This window comes from Lethenteron reissneri, chromosome 21 (genome assembly GCF_015708825.2).
Source record: "Lethenteron reissneri isolate LAM-NWPU_2019-01 chromosome 21, ASM1570882v1, whole genome shotgun sequence".
Lineage (NCBI taxonomy): Eukaryota > Metazoa > Chordata > Hyperoartia > Petromyzontiformes > Petromyzontidae > Lethenteron > Lethenteron reissneri.
Genome location: NC_083799.1, coordinates 7,886,071 through 7,904,291, shown reverse-complemented (window position 1 = coordinate 7,904,291; position 18,221 = coordinate 7,886,071). Strand labels below are relative to the sequence as shown.

General features: G+C 41.3%; 1 protein-coding gene across 1 annotated transcript in view; it reads left to right on the top strand.

Moving 5' to 3' along the window:
* The window catches only part of LOC133345155 (protein TANC1-like), a 106,105-nt gene extending 88,377 nt beyond the window's left edge, over positions 1–17,728 (top strand). Inside the window, 12 exon segments of the mRNA XM_061555673.1 lie at positions 1,961–2,083; positions 2,900–3,136; positions 6,490–6,675; positions 7,448–7,541; positions 8,843–8,976; positions 9,172–9,295; positions 9,410–9,585; positions 10,018–10,150; positions 10,701–10,792; positions 11,370–11,516; positions 11,714–11,814; positions 11,974–17,728. Of these exon segments, the coding sequence (XP_061411657.1) occupies positions 1,961–2,083; positions 2,900–3,136; positions 6,490–6,675; positions 7,448–7,541; positions 8,843–8,976; positions 9,172–9,295; positions 9,410–9,585; positions 10,018–10,150; positions 10,701–10,792; positions 11,370–11,516; positions 11,714–11,814; positions 11,974–13,615 (3,189 nt within the window). The 3' untranslated portion in view covers positions 13,616–17,728.
* The last annotated feature ends 493 nt before the right edge of the window (positions 17,729–18,221 follow it).

The following is an 18,221-nucleotide window of genomic DNA, read 5'->3' as shown; positions in this document are numbered from 1 at the left end:
ACAATGTAGTGATTTATTATTATTTAATTATTTCCTCCCGCAGCGCTAAAGCTGCCCGGGCGTTGCCCCTAGCAAAGCACACGCGTCATCGGTAGAGGGGGGGATTTCTCATTCGTCTTCAAAATGCAAAAAAAATACACAACGCTGAGGTAAAATCAGCAAAGTATAGGGTTGGTAGACACTAATATTATAGGGGGGGATGGTGGGTGAGGGGGTGGTAGTGGCCCAGCCCCCCCCGCCTGCCAAGGTGCCACCTCGGCCGGCTGGACAATCTAGGCGAGGGCGGGGGCTCTGCACGGGAATAGGTCTCACCACGGCACTCTGTCAGGTTAGTAGTTTGTGCTATAGAGTCGATATATACTGCTATAGAGTCAGCATGTACTACTGTAGTGATAGCAGGTGCCACCTTAGTATACACTGCTGTAATCATAGCAGGTATTCACCACAGTCAGAATGCACTTCCGTAATGAAAGCAGGAACCACCAAAGTCGGTATGTATTGCTGTAGTGAAAGCAGATATTACCACAGTCGGCATGCACTGCTGTGGTGATAGCAGGTACCACCACAGTCGGTATGCACTGCTGTAATGAAAGCAGGAACCACCATAGTCAGTATGCAATGCTGTAGTTAAAGCAGGACCACCACAGTCGATATGCACTGCTGTAGTGAAACCAGGTACCACCACAGTGAGTATGCACTACTGTAGTGAAAGCAGATACCACCAAAGTCGGTATGCACTGCTGTGGTGATAGCAGGTACCAACACAGTTGGTATGCACTGCTGTAGTGATAGCAGGTACCAACACAGTCGGTATGCACTGCTGTAGTTAAAGCAAGTACCACCACAGTCAGTATGCACTGCTGCATAGACACAAAGAGGTGTGTTTGTTGTGTCTCTCTCTCTGTGTCTCTGTGTTGTCTCTCTCTGCTTGTGTGTCTGTCTGTGTGTCTCCGTGTCTGTGTTTTGTCTCTCTCTCAAACTTAGTCCTACCTGATGACGACTGCTTGTGTTGCAATCGAAACGTCGTATTATATTATTGAATGTATTTTCTTTCTACGTGACTTTACCGAAATAATTCCCATTTTCAATTAAACCAAGTGTTGTAGGGGCACTTCTTTATTTCGTGAAGCTGATTGGAGAAGAATGCAGCAAGATGATCACTGAAGTGTGCGACATGCGAGAGCGTCACGGGCGATAGCTCGAGTGGCAGCCTACCAATATCGGCTCATCAGTTGTCATGAGGGTTGCCATGGCACTTAGCAGGGCAGAGGCTTGAGAATAATTGAATAGGGAGCATAAATTTAGTGTTTTCTTTGAAGGGGGTTGGTGGGCCGAGTAAATAAATAAATAAATATTTATTCTAGTAAAAGCCACGGTTTGCTTGCTCAGTTCAGTACTGCAGAAGTCACTCTTTTGGAGTCGGAGACAAAAAAATTGTGATAAATTGTCTTTGTGTCTTGGTTGTTTCTCTTTCACTGGGCTGTGACTGGCCACAACCGTATGGTATCCATGGCTTAGGTCATTGTAGGACTTTCTTTTTGGGTTCAATGGCAGTAAAGGTTGTGAAAATGTTCTGTTAATGTCACAAGAAGCATCGGTCTGTTGAAAAGGCAGACGTGCTTGCAGCTCCCGTGGCAATGCCAAAAATAAACTTGCCTCTAAGAGCGGTTATAACTAATATTGCGGCTTAATTAGTGGTCACCACCAAATAGTATGTTAAGTTTATCTTGCATATTTAACATAAAATAACGTGTTGCTTACTCTTACATTTTTCTTCTCTAAATGGAGTTGTTTAAATAAAAATTAGCAATACATGAAGATGAAGTGATGTTTGGAAAGTAATAAATGTTCGCTTAAATTTTGTAAAGAATGTGCAGAAATGATAACATGCATTTGGCTTGCTATACTAAAGCTTTGATACATTGCTAATGTTATTTGCACCCTCTGCTGCTATCTGCAGGGTTTGAGCAAGAAACTCGGTATCTCATCTAGCATCCTGCAGGCTCTGTGGGTGGGGTACAGCACAGACAGCTTGTCTGCTGCACTGGCCTCACTCCGCAACCTCTACACGCCCAACATCAAGGTAAAGATTCAGGCCAAATGGGCTTTGCACCTGAGAATATTACAAATATCAGGATTCAAACTTGCCAGCTCTATATACTTTCGGTTTTAATTTTACATTTGATGGCCTGAGGCACATGTTGAACGATGCAGTATTAACTAATATTTTGTCAACTATTTTAATAACACCCTTTGTCTTATTTATTAAGAAAGGCATTGCAAATTGGCAAGACTTTTTTCCAGAAAATCTTCTCTTGGATGTTTGTTTTTCTTAAGTATTTTAACATGTGGGAAGAAACTAGACTAGTCATTGCTGTGCTGTTTTTATAAGATTGTTTACTTCATTTAGACATTGAAATAATATTTCTAACATATACATTGACATACTAGGATCATAACTGTTATAATTGATGGATAGTTTAGACAATATTTAAGTACATTTATGACTAATTTGGGGAGTTGTGTTCACTGTAAGTACACTTTTGCCAATTATATTTGTCACTGCAAAAATATGCCCAAGGGATGTATTCACATTTTTATTATTTCCAAATAGTATGCCATAAGCTTATATTGCTATAAGCTGCTGCTGGTGTGAAAGTTTACACAGCCAGTTTATATTTTTACTGAAACCTGCCTGCCCAAATCTTTAAGCAATATCTGTTTTTTTTTCTGGTTCTTTTTCTCTGTCTGAATCTCCATTTTACTCGCTACCTACCTGTCTGACTGTGTCTCGGATTTTCTCCGCACCTCTTGTCAACTCAAGTATTTCCCTCTCATGCTTCCTCCTCCCGCTTCCATTTCTTCGCCCGTTTATTTTACACGCTTTTCTGACCTCCAGGTGTCTCGGCTACTAATTCTGGCGGGGGCAAACGTGGATTTCCGCACAGAGGCACTGAGCAATGCGCCGGTGCTGTGTGTGGAGTCCCACTTGGGCTACAGCGAGATGGTCTCCTTGCTGCTGGACTCGGGCGCTGATATGGACACGACCAGCGAGAGTGGAATGACACCGCTGTGCTACGCTGCAGCTGCCGGGCAGCTGGAAATTGTCGCTCGTCTCTGTCGTCGCAGTGCCAAGGTAGGTCTATTTTACAGCTGCCCTAGCCTGTGCATTTGTTTGTTACACTTTAGTAGCATTCATAGTGGTCTATCTGGATTTAAATCATGCTCCAATCATGCGGTTCTTAATTTTTTTCCAATGGTGTCCCTCAAATCAGAGACTGCCCCAGCCCTAAAAAACAACAACTAATATTTCACAGGCTACTGTATGGAGAGAGCACATGTCCACACCCCTCGTCAGTGCGGTGTTAGTAAGGCATGTTTCGTATTGTGCTTTGTCGCCGCAACGTGGTGTTGACATTCAGAATTTCTCCTGCACGGTCTCTGTGCCACAGTCTGCATCCCCCCCATGAAAGGTGACCCACGAGTTAAGAACCACTACTCAAATCATTACCAAAGAAGTGAGTTTTGCCTCATTGATAATTAAAAAGGCGTAATTATTTTGTTTCAACAACCTCGCAGTCAATTCTACAGCCCTGGCTTGTGCACTCGTTTGTTAAATTTTGCTGGTTTTAAGAGGTCGTCTGCAGTTGGGAATGCTACCATAGTGTAATAATTATCACACTGGACTTGGAATTCAGAAGTCGCCGATGCGATCTCCCAGTGCAGAAATTGAAACAATAAGCAAGTTTGTTAATATGCCCCACATCTGTCCGCCCAGGAGTATGAATGGTTATACCACAGTCTATTTGGCAAAGGGCAATGTGTGATGGGTTCTCTCATTCTAGCCAGGCCAGTGTGGAAAAGTAGGCCAATTGCCCTCTTGAGACACTCTAGAGCTCCCTCTCGTGGCAGCAGTGGCATGAGTAAGTAATTGCAGTGCTGCACTGTCATAAAGAAGTGAGTTTAGCGCTCTTAATAGTTGTAACGCCAATCTCTTATCTTAAATGTTCTACAGGCATTTACCAATATTTTAGGATACCTTTACATATGTTGTGGATTTTATTTAAAGTTGACTTAGGATTACGCATGATAAATAGACTTTCACGACCAATATTATCAATAATAGTGTTCATCTTCTTGGTTCTTTCGGTAAAGTCACGTAGAAGGGAAGTAATAAGTCGCGGCATCTCTTCAGAAAGGTGAGAGACTCGATTAGCTGAGCCTTCTTATCACGGAGCTTGTTGAAGGATCTCAAAGTTATGTGGAATCCCTCCCCGTAGAGGCGGTTAAATTTCGCCTCTACGGGGAGGGATTCCACATAACTTTGAGATCCTTTAACAAGCTCCGTGATAAGAAGGCTCAGCTAATCGAGTCTCTCACCTTTCTGAAGAGATGCCGCGACTTATTACTTCCCTTCTACGTGACTTTACCGAAAGAACCAAGAAGATGAATCCCTGCAGTCACGAAAGCTTTAAATCGAAATAATAGTGTTTTTTGGGTTAAATTGCGTAAATAAAAATTTGTCGTTAAATTCACCACCACCCGACAACTCTGCCTGTCGCCTGATGAGGCTGGTTGTAATTACCGCCGAAACATCGTACTCAAATTGTAAATGTTGTAGGTTTACTCCCCAACACACCGGTGTGCTGAACTAGTAACTAATTGGCATGTTTTGTTTACGTGACAAACCTTACTAATTGACTGTGTGGGCGGTGGCAGGTTTAATGACACATTTATATTCATGCAATGTAACCCAAAAAATCTCTTACGGATTATGTATGACATTTTGGTTTCTGAATTATATTTGTAAAGTGTTTCCTTTGTCAGCAGATAGTTAAGAAACAAATATTGTTCATTCTTGATTTGAACTTTCGTGACTGCAGGAATCCATACTCTTTGTGTTGCGCCCAAAACGTCGTGATTTATTTTTATTTTATACCTACGTGACTTTACCGAAAGAACCAAATAATAAATATTGTAAATTAAATAACAGTGATTTGTCAATTTTAAACAAAGCCAAATGAACATCTTTATATATATAAAAGTGAAATTTGTGAATATGTGTATCTGTTCAAAATGTTTAGCATACTTCCCGCCATGCAACAAACTTGAAATTTGCCATGTGTGTTCTTTCCAGACTGTACATCATGCAAAAATTATAAAAATAGACTTTTGTATATTTTTTTTTGGGGGGGGGGGGCGCAATAATGCATATATTTTGCATGGAAAGTGAGCTGTAACGTCACATCTGTCATGTCACTCCCGCAAATGCGGAAGCGTAACGCAGTGTGCCTGCTATGTCATGCATCCCCCCCCCCCCAAACCTCCACCCCCCAAACCTCCACGAGTAAAGTGCCATACAAATGTGTTGCAGGTCTAAGGCGTTCTTCGCGCAGCATTGGTTATTATTTCAGTCGTTTACTGCCGTACGGACCCTGAAAGTTGTGTGTGTCTGCAGCAAGCGCGTGTATATGTACCTATGGACGCACGCGCGTGTGTGGGGGGAGCGGTAGAGTAGTGGTTAGCGTGCTGCGCTACGAACCCGGCGACCCGAGTTCGATTCACGCTCACGGCCACCACCGGTGACGATTATTTGATCCGGTCCTGGGCCTCCCCTAGGTCGAATCAGCCTCAAACGAGTAATTGGTGTGGTGTGTGAACATCGCCACTGGGGGGACAAAGGTGACCGGGCGTGGTGAATCCAATAAATATTAAATACCCTCATTTATTTACCTATAGATAAGATGGCAAGATTATGTATCCCTTCATATGGCTCTTAAGTCTCACAACTCTTGAATGATAAGTAACTTGAATGGAAAAAAAACCTATATTATGGATGATATTGATCGCGAAAACCTACGTGTTAAACTGATAAGTAACGTAAACGGAAGAACGCAATCAACCAGGTAGGGTGTTGACTGTTATGTTAGCATTATATTTCTAAGTTTACTAGGTTTGTTTTCTCATTCATTCGTACCTGATGATGATTGCTTGTGTTGCAATCGAAGCGTCGTATGATATTATTAAATTTTTCTTTTCTTTCTACACGAAAGAACCAAAGAGCAATTCCTGTAGTCACGAAAGCTCCAAATTAAGTCTGATAAGTAACGTTCAAAATGTGGCAGAATTTCACATTGCCCATTTACAAACACCTCTTTGTCAATCCAGCGGTAAATGAAGGTCTTTATAATTTTTGTGATTATGGGGTTTGATGGTACTTCACCCGCTGCTCAGTTTGATTGATGAAGAGAGGGGTGCTCAGAACCAATTCAGACATCACTAACCGTTCACTAATGTGGCCAGCAGTCTTGGGTCTCTAGGTTCATAGTGTGGCGAATGACCACTCCACCCTTCACTATAACTAAGTGTAGGATATTTATGATTGCATATTAGATACCAATAAGAGGAGATGACACGAGATTAAACTATCTCTGCACAATGATGTACAGTACCAGTGTCCTCACGTGAAGCCTCTAATTGTGCATGCAGCTGGCACACGTGGACCGCAATGGGCAATGTGCGCTGGTGCACGCCGCACTGCGGGGTCACCGCTCGATCGTGGAGTTCCTGGTGAACCAGGACTGGTCCTTGGCTGGGCAACAACCCGGATTGCCGCACAAGGGACAGGCGATGCAGCAGGGCCTCACGGCTGCCTCCAGCATGGGCCACACTGAGGTGCCCAGATCTGCGCACCCTCGAATGGGCACAAACTGCACGGCAGATGGATGATATTGTTCATGCTGTTTTAAGTGCACGACACGCTACATTACACGACGCAATTTGTTGATCAGCAGGTAGGGTACATTGTGGGTACTTCCAACTACTTATGGTGGAGGACCTTCCTCCAAAAGTTTCAAGAACAAGAGCTGCACATTTATCTTTTACACGCTTGAGATGCAATGATTCCCCCCCCTCCCTCCCCAAGTGAATCAATGAATTGTTACGATTAATGCTCATGATTCAATTAAATATTTGATAATTTTTTGCGTATGGTGGTGAACATCGTAGCCATATAAAATATATGTACATTAAATATGTATATATTGTGCACATGATACATGTGTTTTGAGCTTAAGAATTGAAATGAATAAATCGATATATCATTACATCTGCCCTACACATGTTTGAAGAAAACATGACCATTACACAGTATATGGAACACTTATAAAACTAAACTCACAGAGCGCATGCTTACACATTCGAATATCTCTATTCAAGTGTCTGTTCGTACCATGAGAGGATGTTCTGATATGTCAAGGGCTGTGCAAAATGTATCTAATAGTCAATCCCTCAGGAGGCCAGAGTATTTACAACTTCATTTTGATGGAAGGATTTATGGATTTATTTAATTTGCTTCCTGTCAACCTGTAGACTTGATTTATGCCATGAGAAGGGTAATGAGAGCAGAAGCCTGCATGTAATTGAATATCTGTGTACCTGTTTGCAGGTTGTGGAGTATCTGTTGGATTTTTCGGCTGATGAAAAGAAACAGGAGAATCAGTCACAAATCGATGCCTTTGACAGTCTGTGGGGAGAGACCGGTCAGTCACGATTCCAGTTCATGTGATGCATACTAAAGCCAAAGCAGTAAAATGTGGAGACTTATAAAATCAATATTTAACACTGAATTCTGTTTTGTTTGTGTTTTTTTATTGATATGTATGCTTTTAATTTAGTAGCAAAAACATTGAAATATATGCATGAGCAGTGAATTAAATTTGGTGTTTGATTCTAATCTATCCTTAATATAGTCATCCAATATTTATGCAAATTTTGACAGGATGCGTCATTGTTTATTTTTTGGGTAAGAACACCAATCCAGTATTTAAGCTACACGATTATTATGTTGAGTTCCTTACTGTCTTCTTTGATATACTGTGGCTCTTCAATGTACTTTCAAGGCCATTGGTTTGTTTATTGCCTTTTTACCTGACATGGTGTGCGCGTTAATTCATGTTGGCACATGTGATTGAGCAAGCTTTGGATGTCTCCTATATCCATTATTAAACCCAAAGAGACTTGAGGTCACCTTGAGGATGTTGAAGGCCTATTGCCAAATAGCAGAGAAATAGAGAAATAGGGGACGGTATGGGAGTGCACTCGCCTATGAATTCTGCATTGGGAATAAAAATTGGTATGCAGTAAGAGACACGTTTGACAAATATAAAGTACAGCAGATAGGCAATTGAAGGCACTGAACCACAAAAGGATATCAAGTTCAAGTTCAAGTTCATTTATTAGGTATAGCCCTGTGAGCCATTCAGCTCTTGAATCGGGTGCAACCGCAACAAACAAAAAACAAAAACATGAACAAAAAACATCTTAAAGTGAATATGTGACTAAGTGCAAACAGAAAATTCAAGAAAAGACAGCAAAAATATTGCAGAAAAAACACCGTACACCAACGCTGTGTGCAAAAATCTCAGTGGGATGCAAGTCAAACAACAACAACCACAAGACAGCTTCGATTATCTTGACTGCTTAAGGGTAGCTGCCCACATTGCACATCACGACTGCTTGTCAAGACATGCTTAATTGGATTAACTCAATTATTACTGTTTGCCTTTGCAATTTCTTCATTTTTGACGATGATTGATTGACATGATGCTTTCATTTTTAATAGAGTTCTCCTCTAACCTCTAACCAATATTTAAATTGGGTGGTTGTGCTACTCTAAAATAGAAATGCAGTCTTTATGTTTAATGGAATGAAATATTATTTGTATGGTTCACAACAAGTCTCCACGTATTTTTTTTTTACTCCCTTGCTTGTGCTTAAAATTCAATGAAAATACATATTCAGAATTCATATAAGTGTTGTTACACCCTCTCGCATCTGACAGCACTCACTGCAGCCAGTGGCCGTGGCAGGCTGGAGATATGTGAGCTGCTGTTTGAGCGCGGAGCCACGCTTTCGCAGCCCAACCGCCGTGGGATCAGCCCCGTGTTCAGTGCAGCGCGTCAGGGCCAGTGGCAGGTATGTATGTAGACACTCTTGTTTTTCTTGTGCATAGGATTGAGCTAAATCCTCAATGACTACTGCATTGATTCTAATGTCATCCCACCAGCAGTTCAGGTTGGCATCACTAGACCTGGTGTCCAGCCGACAAACACTAAGTTCGGGCGTTTATTTAGACCACAGTTGATTTGGTTTCATTTATGTTTTCTCTAGGTAGTGGACTTACTGCTGAAACGGGGTGCAGAGGTGGATGCTATGGACAGGCAGGGTCACACAGCTCTCATGGTTGCATCCTGCGAGGGTCACATTGGAACAGTGGAATACCTCCTTTCCAAAGGTACTACTACACTTTCATGGCTCGTGCTACCTTATGGTGCCACAAAATCGCATCCGTAATCTCACACTATACTTTTCTTGGGCAGCTTATTGATGGTTTGTCACCATTGTGCAGGTGCGAGTATCGGATGTGTGGACAAGGAAGGACTCAGTGCCCTCAGCTGGGCCTGTCTGAAGGGCCACCAGCCGGTGGTGCAATCTTTGGTTGGACGTGGTGCCGCCATCGATCATACGGACAAGAATGGGCGCACGCCACTCGATCTCGCTGCTTTCTATGGTGATGCTGGAGTGGTAAGCACGTCCCACACTTGGGCTGAAAACCACCACATCCACAGTAATGGAAGCTAAGTTTGCTATATTTTTATGATGAATAATAGCTTGGATAATTAAAATCAGTAAAAAAATGTGCATTTTTTTATAATATGGACTGCATATCTTACAAAGCTATAAACCATTCACTTGTCAACACTAGTCAATTTTAAGGACAGTGCATACATTATCAGAGTTATGTTTTTTGTTTGCATTCTGACTGCAGGTATTGTGGTCAATGCAAACATGACTCCTTGTAAAAAGGTGTCAGTTTTGTTGCCAGATAAAAGGGTAAAAAACCAATTATTATATTAACACTATTGTTGTTTCACCTACCTTCACCAGGCATAGTTTTTTCTCAATACAGTGACTAAATAATCAGTCAGTCTTGTGCGATTTGTGTTTGTGTAACAGGTCCAATATCTGGTGGAGCATGGAGCCATGATAGAGCATGTGGATTATAGTGGCATGCGCCCACTCGACCGTGCTATTGGATGCCGGAACACCGCTGTGGTTGTTGCCTTACTGAAAAAGGGTGCCAAGCTTGGTAATATATCTACTACATAACTTGGGGTGGATGTATCTGTGCCAAAATATAACACATTCACCTCATAATATAAGAAAAATGCTCAATATTTTTTGGAAAGTTAAACTTACAGCATTGGGTAAAGTTGTTGTTATTTGTGTTAATACCCAGACATTATCCTCTTTGGTTCTTTCGGTAAAGTCACGCAGATAGATAATTATTAATGGATCACGACGTTTCGATCGCAACACAAGCGACCGTCTTCAGGTGAGGACGGTCGCTTGTGTTGCGATCGAAATGTCGTGATCTATTAATAATTTTCTATCTACGTGACTTTACCGAAAGAACCAAAGGGTATGGATTCCTGCAGTCACGAATGTTTCAAATCAACCCAGACATTAGTCTATTGAGTTAAATTACGACATTATCACAATGTATTTCACTTGTACTTTTGCACTGGAGTTATATGCCATGTTATATGTTAAATATTATTTTAAAATAAATTATGACACTAATAATGATACGTGCCCACTGTTGTCTCGTTTATTTACCCTGTATGTATATATTTAAGGTCCTGCTTCCTGGGCTATGGCCACCTCAAAGCCAGACGTCATGATAATATTGCTCAACAAGTTGATTGAGGAGGGAAACCTCCTCTACAAGGTAAAGCAGTAATTTACATTTGAAGTTCACGTACTTACAGTGCCGAATCTATGATTTACTGGTAGGTAGGGTGCTTTGTGGTACTGCGCTGCACCGCGTAGTCGCATAAATTAACATATAACTGCGCATAAACAGACTTTAGAACGTGGACACTGAATCGGTGTTCAAACATGGCCATTTGTAATTTGCTTTGAGACAAACACAGGCATAGGACTTAAACCTGGTATCACAAGAATAGATATAGTGATTGTAAACCTCTTAAAACACAGCGTCAGAGCCTGAACCTACCATCTAACATGCTTAATCACTACTTGGAAAATACCTTCATGAACCTCGTAAGAGACAAACGACCCAGCTCCAGAGCTTGAACCTAGACTCTCAGAGGTGCTGTGTAAGTACTCTGAAACGTCACCTGTTATTCTAGCTAGTGATTGGCTTCAATTCACAGTTGCCCATGCAGTAGACTTTGGGATACATAAAACGGTTGAAGATCAGATATACAGATATATAAATCTGCTATAAGCTTGTATTCCAACCAGACTGATCAAAAAATGTTTGTCTTCATTTGGTATCACAGGCAGGACGAATGAAAGAAGCAGCCCAGCGCTACCAGTATGCTCTGAAGAAATTTCCCCGTGAGGGCTTTGGTGAAGAACTGAAGACCTTCCGTGAACTCAAGGTCACCTTGTATCTCAATCTGTCACGCTGCCGTCGCAAGATGAATGTGAGTCCCGAGCTGTATCAACAACCAGTGAATTGTTTTCTTTAGTACTATGCACAGCCTTATTATTATACTTGAAATATGACAGTTTTTATTTTTTGAGTTGAAAAATTTACCCTGCAATCGAATCATCATATTACTATGACTAATAGTCATACAAAATACATGTTGATGTTGAGACTAATATTTTGTTCAATAAGGATTATGGAATGGCAGAAGAATTTTCTACAAAGGCTCTGGAATTGAAGTCAAAATCGTATGAGGCTTTTTACGCCCGGGCTCGTGCCAAGCGCAGCAGCAGGTGGGTGTTGTAGCGGTGCATTCAACAAGGCTTTAAGAAATAATTCCTTGCAGCTCTGGCATTTGGTTAATAGAATAGCATATGTTTCACACAAGACACACAAGTCTGTGATATATTTCACACAAGAAAACTGACTGTGGCTCACCTTGCACATCCCAGACAGTTCATGGCCGCGCTGGAGGACCTACATGAGGCGGTGCGCTTATGCCCAGAGAACCGGGAAATTCGTCGCCTACTCGCACGGGTGGAGGATGAATGTCAGCAGCAGCTCCTGCTTCCACAGAGCCAGCAGCAGCAAGTACAACAGGAAGGAAACTGCACACAAACTGAAGAGGATTACTATGCTGAGCCTCCCACTTATGGTGGAACCAAGGAATATTTTCCTGTGGCAATTCCAAAGGATGCCAATGGCAAAGTAGAGGATTGTGATGAGGATGAGTCTCCGTCTTCTCCCCAAGCTTTGCGTTCTCGCCCGACTTACCCATCTCCCATTGAGACCTCTCCCTGGTCTGATGCACTGCAGCAAGAAATGAGAGTTAAATGCAACTTGGGGTCAGACATTTACGGCAGAGCTGAACTCAGGCCTGGGGAGAGTACTCAAATGGTTCCTCGATCACACCAGGATGCCGCTGCTCGAGAGAAAATGCTTAGAACCCAATCGGCCCAACATCCCTGGCTGGTTAGCAGAGGAATGAATGTTGGATTGGGAAACAGAATGTCACAATATGAACCTAAAAGTCCAGTGATGCAGAGATCAATGGAATTGCCCTCCTCTGCTGTATCTCAAGGCAGAGTTTTTCACCAAACATCCCTGAATGTTGAGATGAGTAGTGGTAGGCCAATGCTAACTGGTGGCAACAGAGGACTTGAGCAGCACCTGTCGATTTTGGAAACAGAGCCCCACGTGAACAGTAATCATCCTCTGTCAGATTTAAATGCAAGTGTATTTGAGTGCAAAGAGCAAGAGAAGCCCAAGCTGTGTAGGGAGTCAACAATGGGAGCTTATAGCCGTCCAGGTCAACTCATTCCCCTGGAAGTGAGGCCGCATCCACCTACTCCTCGTCCTTCGCTTCATGTTATGAGCACTGGCCTCTGCAGCTCTTCTCTCAGTCTGATGGAGGCAGGGAATCCCCAGTATGCCTGCAGTCCCCAAGCTGAGGTGCGCATCCGTACCACATTGGACCTAAAATCGCTGACCAGTGCAAATAGCATTGGAGTTGCTTGCAGTGGAGGTGAGTGCCCTGGTGTGATATCTCCCACACAAGATTCGAGACAGTTTGTTTTGCCTGACAGCAAGTCCCGCCCGACACCCTTCATGGGAGTCACAGACAAACGTGCTCGGGCCCATCAGTTGCAACTGCCACTCGTATCAGCACAGCAGCCAACACCACAACAGCAGCAATCACAAAGTGGCAGGAAGTGGGTCACGTCATCGGTTGACGTTATTGTGACAAGTCCCGTCTCTGACTCACCCCTCTCCTCCGCGGTATCACCTCCAATGAACAGCCTGGCCTATTACAACAAGACAAACAATTATCTTGAGCAACAAGAGGGCACTGACATTGACTCACCACCTTTGCCAAATCAGCAAAATAACAACAACATGCATAACGGACGATGCCTTATGCAGGAGGAACCCTCCACAAATGATGAGGATAGGTCCTCAAAGCCAGCTTCACTCTCATTGCAGGGATATCAGGATGGAGTGGGCCTCATTGTACAGCATGTGGTCAAGGATCCCAAGCCACCGTGCACCTCCCCACTAATTCCTAAACGCCCTTTTGTAGAGTCGAATGTATAAGGCTGTGGCGAGCACACTCTTAACTGCATCCTAAATAGTTTGTCAAGGTCAGTTAAAACTTTGCCGCAATCCTCATGCAAATCGGTGTGGCAAAATATGAAATGATGTAAATAGAAAATACAGAAGCATGTGAAAATATTGTGCATCCCTATATCTAAAAACTATTGTACATTTAGCTTTAGAGTTATGTATTATTCATGGTATGTATTACTGCTGCAAAAAAGCAGAATCTAAGAAACTATGTAATGTGTTCCTCTGAGTGAAGTGCTTGACCTTGCCAGGTTTAAAACAATCTACTGAAAATGAGCCAGGGCTTTTAGCCAAAAGGTAATTATTCACCAATCTTAACCATCACTGGATACACTTTGCATAAAAATGTAGAAGAATACACTAATAGCGAGCAGAATCACAGTTTCATTCATGCCATTCAAGGGCTCCTGGACAGGCCTGTATATATATATAGCTCGTGTATCAAATTGTTCCGTTTGGAAGAAACTTGGTATGGTATTGTACACTGAATGCACATTACTCGTTTTATTCGTGTGTATTATAGTGGTGTTTATAACGAAGCCCACAGATGTGTTGGTAGTTTCTTAATCTGCCAGCAAAATTCAAATAATCACTTGGTGATGTAGTCGTAGTAGTGCAGCGATCACTGTCCCTACACTTTCCAATCTGGAATCCCTTGTCGGATGCACACGTATCAATAAGAGCACTGTCCTTAAAGGGGATATTAAGCCTGCTCCCTCATTTGTTTTCTTGCAGATGTCAAATGCCCCATTGATGTGCGAGCCCAGTTAAGGGAAGACAGTGCTGACTTTTTTACGTTATATTTGTCATCTGTGCCAGGTGTGGCTTCAAACAAAAGTTTTCCCACTCCGTATTTATTAACTGCAATTGACCACACATGGCAACAAGTTAAACACAAGACATTACATGAGTCTGATTCCTCTCTTTTACTCTTGGTATGAGCAGGGCCCATGTCATGGGTCTTGTGAAATCGTTAATCGTTCTTGCAGTACCCGTATTTCCCGTTAGAGGGTAGGGTAGGAACCCGGTAAATGTGGTTGGAGTGTGATTCATGCAGCATGAGCGTTTCAAATTACCCATGCAACTCAGGGTCTCTCCTGAGACGGCCCCTTCTACAGAAAGAGTATCGCGTAGCTAAAGGAGCCAGGTGACACATTACAAAACGTTAAATACAAAGAGTCATGGTTGAGCTTTTTTGCAAAGCTTACGTGTTGTGCTCTTGTCATGCTCGTACAGGCTCTCTTATGAATGTGAATGAAGCATTAACATGCAGAATTAAATAGTACACCTTTTTTTTTTTCAATGCAGAATTGAACTCTGACGTATTGCCACCAGAATTGTTCACTCTGCAAAGTTGATCGCCTCATTAGACCGACTCAAATTCCATTGCCATTTACCTGACGGCAATTCAACCCATGGAGAATGTGATGCTGTGCACTTGTGGTGTTGTGTCTGTACATTATTATTAATATTACATTTATGCGTAATATATGTACATAAATGAAAATGTTGCCTTGCGGATAACTGTAAACTTAACTGCATTTCTTGTAAATATGCATTTGGTGTAAATTATTGAAAACATGAAATGCAGTAGTATTCACAATGTAGTCAGATGCATTTTCAACTGCCAAAATATGTATATATAATAAGTATGCTGAAAAAAAATGTACCACCAAATAGTTGCACTGACTGTGGAATGATGAATGATATATCATTGTGAAGTGCACTTTACTGCAGTATTTAGGTGGCATAGTGCTGACAAACAACGTGTTGGTCTTGATGTGCTGTGCACAGAGTTTAAGATGACAAACAATTGTTAGGTATCACGATCAAAGTGCTAATGTGCAAGCTATATCTGGTTAGTAAATATATTGCTTCTATTACTGAAAAAAAGTGTATGTATGCAGTCTTTTTTACGTGTTTTTTTTTTATATTGCAGCACATGTGGTACACAACAGTTAATGATTACATATTATGGATATTTGCATGTTTGTTTATTAACTTGACAGTAACCTAATGGTACACAGTCCTTTCTCATCTCACACCATACCCATAAACTCTTCTTTAAAAGAAGTGAAAGACTTTTTGTCAAATATAAACTATATAAATGTCAGTTGTCCAAGTGGATAGATGTCTTTTATTTGTTGGGCAGTTGAGAATTCGATGTGAATGTTGGCTACAAAAAGCCGGGTGCAATCATCACCTTTACTGTTGAATTTACTACATTATTTCCATTGTGTTACCCAGCATGTGTAGCAGCCCTATGGGGTATAAACTGAAAATAATCTGCTATTCCCATTACTCGAGTCCTTTCCACATCATCCAACAACAATCAAAACAATTTGTAAAAAAAAACTATTGCAAAATGTTATAAAAAAAATAGTTGTTCATTTCATATCAAGTTGCATCGGCATACTTTTGTGCGTGTGAGCTTGTGTTTTTTGCATCCTGTGTAGTTCGAAGATTAAAATCCAGGGCAAACCCATGCACGCTCACACCTTTTTCTGGAAAAGGTTTGCAAATGTCCAAAATGGTTTAAGATGTAATAAAATAACACATTTGATGCGCGATTGTAAACTAGTTTGTAACTATGACAGCGTTGTGTAAGGAAATAGCTATTTTTACACATGGTCGTGAAAGTTTAATTGTTGGTACTTTAAAATGGATATAAACCTATGAATTTCCAACAGGCACCCAACAACGTATACGCAAGAACTTAAATGAATGCTGTAATGCTGGAGTATATGATTGTGCATTTCATCTCAACATGTATGAATAAATTATGTTTTTCCTGGTAAATGTGATCTCATATTGGTTGTGTTCAGATACGGAGATTATTCAAATCAATCAAATTACATCATATGAACTGGGTGGATTCTGAAAGATGGATGAGATTTTAATGGTGCATATGTATACACTCGGTGACCATAAAGCCCTGCCTTTGTTTTGGTGTCCCTATGCTGTACTGTATTTGGAAATAAATGCATCTAAATGGACTATCAACCAATGACCACAAATCACTCAGATTTTTATCGATCTCGTCACCTCTTGAAGCTAAACCGTGCATTGAGCGTGAATAGTGCTTGGATGTATATACCAGCGTACATTATTCAGGCATAGGATTGTCAGCAAAGGGCAATACAGCAACATTAATTGTTGTGCTGTCGATATCTGCTCCAACGTATATGCTCCTCCCGCCTTAGCCTACATTGACCAACGTGGTGAAAAATGGTAAAAGAACTCACATGGAATGGGGAGGCCCTCATCCAGCAGCTGATTGTGCATATATGGCGTATCCTTTCAAATCAAATATTCCTTGCATTCCAAAAGGTTTGTTTTGTTGGAATTGTTTGATTCACTTGGAGCAGATGGCAACACCGATTAGTGCATTCCAACGTTGTGGTTTAGATAAAATTAAAATAGTTGAGTGTATGGTAGAAGATTGTGTGCCAATCTGAGGAGATGTTACAAGCATGGATGAACAAGTAAAAAAAATCGACAGCTTTTGCGATATAATCTAAGCCAATGGTTCTTAAGCGTTACTGCAGCCTTGCACCCCTTTGATTCTCAATCGTAATTTTTTTTATAATTGTAATAAATACATAGGTTTAATGAAACAAAGTAGTTGTACTTAGGTGCCCTTAATTTGTTTCGATGATTTACCTTCTGAAAAAAATCTGGTATGTCTCGTATCGCCAGGCGGTTCGTGGACTTCAGGTTAAGGAACACTGATCGAAGCCTTCAGCGCTGCAGACATTTTAGTGAAATTTTTAAGATGGACCACAAGTGTGCGCAAAATAAAGGAATTCAACGCTGGAGTAAAAAAAAAACGTTTACCGTACATTTTAAGGCATAAAAAAAAGATTCGTTGTGAAGATGCATTACAATCAGGGAAGGGCTTTATGATCAATATTTTAATATATTATTTGCAGTGCATGTTACACTTGTTTTAAAGGGGTGTTATTACTAGTCTACTTGTAACATTTAAAAAATACTGTATACATATCGTCACATTCATGTGTATTGCTCAATGATTTGTCATTCCCATCCAATATTTTGAGGGCACACTGATCATGATTGCAGACCTCATTTTGTTGTGTTCTCTAAATGTTGTATTCTCTAAATGAACCTTATGGCGGGACCCCGGGGTCCCAAATAAACGGAAGTCAAAATCGTAATTAATTTATTTTTGGCGACTCCTTCCCACTTAACACACAAATTCCGCAAGCCACCTGGCGCGGATTGTTCTGTTGTCATGTCCAAGCGCAGCGAGGATAGATGCGCAGAAGAAACAAAACGTTTAAACTTTGTAACGTAGAAAGAAATAAGTTAAATAGTAATAGAATACGACGTTTTTATTGCAACACAAGCAACCATCATCAGGTAAAAATGAATGAGAAAACAAACATAGTAAACTTAGAAATATAATGCAATACAACACAGAGAGTCGGCTAACAACAGTCAACACCCTACCTGGTTGATTACGTTCTTCCAAAGATTGCTACATTTGAGAGAGAGACAAAACACAGACACATAGACACACGCAGAGAGAGATACAGAGACAGAGAGAGACACA